Here is a 7,328-nt window from a genome sequence, read left to right on the forward strand (position 1 = left end):
TTTTTTTTTTTTTTTTTTTTTAAATGGGATCCACTTATCAAATTTGTTATTTTTATGATGCCTTTAAAACTTATATATATATATATATATATATATATATATACACACACATTTTCTTTGAATTTCACCCTGGAGGAGTGACTCCAGGGGCCTGTTTCAGAAAGGAGGTTAAGTAAAAGCTCTGAGTATGTCAACCCTGCAATGAGGGAAACTCTGGGTTTTCCGTTTCAGAATGGGAGGTTTGTCAAACCTGAGAAACCAGGGTAAGTCAAGCCTGTTTCTGAAATAAAGGTAACTTACACTCAGAGTCAGTTACCTTGGTAACTTACTCTGTGAACCTAACCTGGTCAGGAGCAGGTTTTATTCGGTGAACCCAGAGTTTCTTATGGTCACCTCCCCCTTTTTAAAGTGTAAGTGATGTTTAAATACCTCATTCATTCATTTACGCTGCAAAAGTTATTTTTAGTGAGTGTTTTGGAATGTAAATTTAGTGCATTTTACTTAAAACAAGAAAAATAATCTTAATGCAAATGGAAACAAGATTATTCTTGTTCGTACCCCGAGTTTGAACTTACAAATGTAGTTTAAATGCTGCTTTAAATGGCTCTAAATGACCCCACCTGAAGAAGAAGAGTCTTATCTAGTGAAACAATCGGTTATTTTCTAAAAACATTTACAATTTATATACTTTTTAATCTCAAACGCTCGTCTTGCCGAGCTAAACAAGGCGAGCATTTAAGGTTTAAAAGGATATAAATTGTAATTTTTTTGGAAAATAACCCATAATTTTGCTAGATAAGACCCTTTTTTCCTCGGCTGTGATTGTTTAGAGCCCTTTTAAGATGCATTTTGGAAGTTCAAACTTGGGGGCACCATAGAAGTCCATTATGTGGAGAGAAATCTACTCAGTGTTTTCTACTCAGAAAACACCATTTCCTTATGACTGAAGAAAGAAAGACATGAACATCTCAGATGACAAGGGGGTAAGTACATTATCTGTAAACTTTTGTTCTGAAAGTGAACTACTCCTTTAAGAATATTTAGCTATTTTGATTGGAAACAGCATTTTTGCAGTGCAGGTGCATTCATTCATTACACATATTTTCATCATACAGACACATATTAATGCAGACATAATAACGGCATGTCCTTTTATACATAGGATTATTTTATTAATATATACAGGATTATTTAGATTTTTTTTTTTTTTTTGCCATATCCAAGTGCATGCTGCATGTATTTATTTGAGCAGTAGCATTTTTAAATGGTAGTTTTCTATTTAACAGCAGGGATGTAGAGCACATTTGTGCGGCCACTCTATGTAGAGTGCGTGTGCCTTACTCTAACGCTCTTTATGAGCAACATTATTCTTTTTCATGTTTGATTTTAATATTCTTCTAATACTTGGTATTGTGGCCATCTTCATTTAATCTGTTCTTTATTATTTTGCAAGCCTTCTTGCTGTTGGCTGAATAAAGTCAAATGTTAATTTCATTACTCTAATTAAGAAATGCAACCATTTAGATTAGAGAGTATTTAATTATGTGAAAAGTGCATTAGACTATGTGGAAGAAGCTGCTGCACATTGAAATAGACACTGAATGATATTTATTTTATATGTAAAATGTTTGTAAAGTCACAGTAGCCTACACCCATGAACCTTTTATGGTTAAAGCTTTACCTGATTAAATTGTGTTTTTATAGCCATTTTATTTTATTTGTTTTCTTTTCTTTTCTTTTTTTTCAGACTTACCATTCTGCAGTTTTTTTTTCTTTGATATTATAACAGTGATTAAGAAAAAAAAGTTAAGCATTGACTCAAAGTATGCAGACATCTATTTGGCGGGAGCTGTTGCCATGGTGAATCATAATTTCGGAGCTCCATTGATCAGGGCTTTTTAGAGTCGGGGTTCACATGCTAAACCCAGAGTGAACTAACTCAGTTCAGCTGTTCTGAAACCGAAAACTCTGAGTTTCCCATCTCAGGATAACTCAACTCACAGTTCAAGTTTAAACTCAGAGTTGGTTGAACCTCCTTATTGAAATGGGCCCCAGGTCAATCAATCAGCCATACTGGTGACACAAAATGTAAATAATGCCACTGAACCAAACAAAAGCTGCATATTTGCTAATTATTGCTGCTGAAAATGGTCAATTATTGTTATGTTTTGGGCTTTACTAATCAGTCGGACCTGGAAAAAAAATTGGAGTACTATAGACTGCCAAAAGTTATAACATATCAAGGAGAAGAGTGCGAAAGTCTGTCTGAAGAACAAACAGGTTGGCCAAACTGAACCAGGATTTCCAGGGCAAGAATCTTGACACCATTTGTGTTTCTTCTTACCATTTCCGGTCAGGTAGGTGAAATAAAATCTTAACTAATAGTGCTCTTATGTATATCTTTACCACCTATTAACTTCAGTTTGTCCAAGTATTGCACCCTTTCCTGCTTACTAAGTCCATCTATATATGATTCAGCAGCTTCCACGCGTCTTTTTCCATGGTTTAGACAGCATAAATTAGCGGTATTCAGTAATACATTAACCGTACAATCCATGCTGTTGTTTACATCCGAGTATGGGCAATATGGCCGTGCATCCAGGTAACTGACCAAATTGTGAAAAAAAGTGCAAACCCTTTATAAATATTTCAATTGTTTTTTTTCAAATAATATAATACACAAATCACTATATTGTTCCTTGTTTATTGCAGCTTAGTTGTACCAAATTTAAAAAAAATAAATGTAACAGTTTTTGATGTAGTGTTCACTTTCGTGTTCCTCTTTTTCTCACTGGCTTTTCTGTAGACTTACTCTGGCTGGATGAGCCTGGTTTAACTGGGTTCTCAACCTGAGAAACTGCAAATAAAGATGAGTTGAATATAAGCTGTATTATTCTATCTACGGACTGTAAAACTCTGGCTAAAGGTTATTGCTGTACCTTCCTCTGTGTTTGCAGAAGCATCCGCCAGTGCTTTCTTCAGCTGCTCACGTTTGAGCTTTAGATTACACTCCTGCTCCAGCAGGATGCTTTCCTCCTCCCGCAACCTTTTCAGAAGAGCTTGCTTTGATTCTACAGTACTGTAACAAAATAGCATTGAAAAATGTGGAAATATCATGTTTTAATCATGAAATAAAACATTTAAACAAGCTCCCACTTTAAAATGTAACAAGGACAAAGTCTTTTACCAAATTTTTTTTTTGGAACAAATGAAAATCCAATTTCCAAAATGGTAATTTTCACCATTCTTACAGTCATTTTGTTGGGTTTACTTATTCAGCAGAATATCTAATGTGACAAATTAGATTTATATAAACACTGTTCTAGGAAAAACAAGCAACAAGACAACATATTATAGAGTGTTTTCATGACACGTCATCAATTGGCCATATTGGCGGCACTGAACACAAACAATGCCACTGAACCGGACGAAACTTGCATATTTTGCTGATTATTGCTGCTGAAAATGGTCAATTATTGTCTTGTTTTGGGCTGTATTGGACAGACCGGGAAAGCATTTGGAGTACTATAGTCTGCCAAAAGTTATAACAAATCAAGGTGAAGAGTGAAAGAAACTGTCTGATTAACAAAAGGTGTTTGTGGTTGGCAGAACTGAACCAGGATTTCCAGGGCAAGAATCATGATTTGGAAATTCTGGAAATTCTTATTTCGAGTCCGGTAAGTAAAATATTAAACTAATATTTTAATTAATATTGCTCGTACATATCTTTACCACCTATTAACTTTAGTTTGCCAAATATTGTGCCCTTTCCTGCTTACTAAGTCCTTCTCTATATGATTTAGCAACTTTCACACGTTTTTTTCCATGGTTTAGACAAAATTGTGGCATAAGTGCAAACCCTCTATTTTAGTAGTGAGGATCACATCAATAGTACCACAGATGGCTGGTAGCAGTGGATCATACCTAGATAAAGTTAACTCTTCTAGCTGATTGGCAAGGCTTTTCTTCTCCTGCATGAGAGTGTCCAGTTCAAGCAATGCATTCCACAGGCCTTCATCCATCTGGACCATCATTATCATCCTCCGGTCCATCTCCTCTCTACTACAATAAAATTAATAGAAGCTGCTTCATGTCTCCAACAGAAAGGCCACCTACAATCCTGATGCATTTAGATGAATAATTACAATTAACCCTGTTGGAAAAAACAGCTAAAACCAGCCTAAGCTGGTTGGCTGGTCTTAACGGGTTTAAACTGGTTTCCCTTACTGGCTAGGCTTCCCAACCTGAGCAGCTGAAGGAAGTGGCCAAAACCCCTCTAAAGCCTGCTGACCAGGTTGGATGACCAGCTAAAACCAGCAGGGAAATTTCTACCAAGTTGCATTGTAACGTATTAAACTTTGACTTGATAAATGTCTGCGGTAATATGATGACATCCTATGATTTTCCCACTACGTTAACGTCATTACACACTTTCAGACAGATAATAATAATGGTCTAAGTATTAATTACCATTTGTTAACATCATTTTTCACTTGCTCCACCTCGTCCTTAGTAAGCTGTAGCTCAGTTTTGGCATCCTTGAGTTGTTTTAACAAATCCTGAGAGCGCAAAAACAAAACGTGAGTCACTCAAACTCATGTAAAGTGTAGCATTTGGGTTGCTAATGTGGATAAAAACACACACGTGGCCGCGAGTCTCACCTGTATTTCTTTATCGTCCTGAAAGGAGATGTTTGAAGAGTTTTGTGGGGTCTGCATTGCAGCAAAGCAAAACGGTTTCTCGCATACAGATCGAACAAAAGACGTTTATATCGCACAGACTGCAATTCATTAAAAACGGATAATTCGGTACCCAGAAAAACCTGATTGGATGACGAGGAATTAGTATATAAACACTTAATTTATATTGGACTCGACACACTTTTCTGATCAATTAAAATTAAACATGATTTTTTTTTCGAGACTGAAAATAACATCATAGGAATTATGCAATGCGGAAAACATACAAAGATGAACAATAATTAAGACGTTACAGTGAAATGTATGAATTAAATTTTTGTAACTTATATGGAAAACTTCTCACCGAACTTTAGTCATTTCCGCATGAAACCATATGTGCAAGAGCCCGGATAGCTCAGTCGGTAGAGCATCAGACTTTTAATCTGAGGGTCCAGGGTTCAAGTCCCTGTTCGGGCGGAAAAGTTTTATACTTTAAAAACTTAATAAAAACATCGACGTTAAAAGGAAAATAGTAGTTAAGTATGTGTAAGAGCATGAGGCAATTAAAAACAGCGCAAAGAAGAAAAACAAACATTTGGTTGGCCGCTGAAAGTATACGCTGTGTAACAGGAAGCTGGTGAAGAGCACTTAAAAGGCAGGCAGCATGAATTTAGGCAGCAAAATCTCAGTGCACTCATGGAGTACACACTGGTTATCATACTGCTCTTCTTCCTAGCAGGACCATGTTTGTCCCAGCTTGGTCAGGTAACTACATATCAGTCAGTGTAGTCTATATTTGTTTGTTTTTTATTAATCAAAACCACATTTTTTGGTCATTTTTTTCTTGCAGATTTCCTCTCACTCGAACGTTGGAGCAAAAAGACAAAGGAGAAGCTATGGTAAAGTCAAGTGTGTTGTATTAATTATCATTATTCATTGAAAATTAATTATATTTGAACAGTTTTATACATTTCCCCAGATGATATAGAAGAAAACACTCCAACGGCAATGGACACGATCATAGATGTAAATGACTATCAAGGTAAAGTATGTAAATATGCTAAAATTTGTTTCTGTTTTATTGTAATATCAATACACTCTTAAAAACAAGATTCTAAAAAGGGGTTTCCCAGTGATTTTAAGTTTAGTCAACTGTTCTAAAAAAAAAGGTCAACAATACTTTAAAAAACATTTTCCACTATATTTTGTGCAGCGCAAAGATTCAATTCTGAACCATAATTTTCTCGCCGTAGGTGTCATTTCTGTGGATGGCACCAAGCTCAGAGAAGGAGATATAGCCGTATCCGCTAGGAGCCAGAAGAACTGTTTTGCCAGGAGCTGCTTGTGGACCAAATCTGTGGATGGAAAAGTGTACATTGCATACTCACTCTCTCATGCGTACAGTAAGCAAGAAAGGCAAACACATTGATATTCATAAACAGTGCTGCAGTAATCACTAACTAAATCTTGTCATTTCCTTTTAATTGTTCATCTGCACAGACGAGGAAGACGTGAACAACATTAAGAAAGGAATGAGGCTCATTGAACAGGATACTTGTGTGCGCTTTGTGCCTAGAACTCACCAGAGGGACTACTTGGATATTCAGCCCAAAACAGGGTATAGACATTGAATCATCAGTGGTTTTGTTACTTCAGCATTCTTAATGAATCTCATAATTTTTCATGTCTGATACTATAGGTGCTGGTCATATCTAGGAGCACGTGGTGGTAGACAAACCATTTCTCTTCAGACACCCGACTGCACCGGGTCGGGGGTCACCGTCCATGAGCTAATGCACAGCCTCGGCTTTGTTCATGAGCAATCCCGAGCTGACCGGGACAAGTATGTCACCATCATGTGGTCCAATATTTGGAAAGGTAAAGTAACATTCTTTTATTCTCATGTTCAAGTCATTTTATCGCTCAACTATTCTTCTGTTTGTTAAAACAGACCGGCTGAGGAATTTTGAAAAGTTTAAAACAAACAACCTGGACACCCCCTATGACTTCGGCTCTATCATGCACTTTGGAAAGTATGTCGACATAACATATATTTGAGGCACAAAATAAACTCCAGTTCTATAATTATATTCTTTGTAATTTCAGATATGCCTTCTCTGAGGACGGAGAACCTACTATCTTACCAAAAAGGAACTGGAATGTGAAGATTGGTCAGAGATTTGGACCCAGCGACTTGGATATAATGAAGATTAATAGAATGTATAAATGTAATATGTAATAAAATCAATTTACAGTAACAAACAATCCATAACACTGCTAAAAATCTGATATTATTAATGCATGAATGCCTTTACTTTTAACATTTTAACATCATATCTGATTGTGAAGCTTGCTGATTGGAAATTCCCAATCAAATATAATAATTATTAAGAATATTCTTTTGTAACCTGCTGTTTTAGTTATTTCTATCCACCTTATTCTTCAACGTGGTTCATTATTCGCTATAATAACATTGTGCAGTAAATGATAAAACTGTTTGCACTTCAAACCAGTGTGTTCATAATTAAGATAATACATTAAAATAACATGGTAAAACACACCAATATGCAATATCAAGAGGCAAAATGAGCCATTTTGTATGATGAGACCAGAAGCCAGACTCATAAAATTGACTTCTATCAGAAAAAT

General features: G+C 35.9%; 1 protein-coding gene and 1 non-coding gene across 2 annotated transcripts; both read left to right on the forward strand.

The window, feature by feature from the left end:
* The first annotated feature begins 5,083 nt into the window (after window positions 1–5,083).
* Window positions 5,084–5,156, forward strand: trnak-uuu (transfer RNA lysine (anticodon UUU)). The gene has a single exon. It is a non-coding gene; the product is annotated as a tRNA-Lys (tRNA).
* A 219-nt stretch (window positions 5,157–5,375) lies between these two features.
* On the forward strand, window positions 5,376–6,918 carry hce2l2 (high choriolytic enzyme 2-like 2). Its single transcript, XM_073845703.1, has 8 exons — window positions 5,376–5,444; window positions 5,530–5,578; window positions 5,659–5,721; window positions 5,933–6,082; window positions 6,180–6,297; window positions 6,379–6,557; window positions 6,631–6,712; window positions 6,786–6,918. Exons 1-8 carry the CDS (start codon window positions 5,376–5,378, stop codon window positions 6,916–6,918), a joined length of 843 nt encoding a protein of 280 aa, XP_073701804.1.
* Window positions 6,919–7,328: the final 410 nt, after the last annotated feature.

The sequence above is a fragment of the Garra rufa genome, chromosome 8 (assembly GCF_049309525.1).
Source record: "Garra rufa chromosome 8, GarRuf1.0, whole genome shotgun sequence".
NCBI classification, from domain to species: Eukaryota; Metazoa; Chordata; class Actinopteri; order Cypriniformes; family Cyprinidae; genus Garra; species Garra rufa.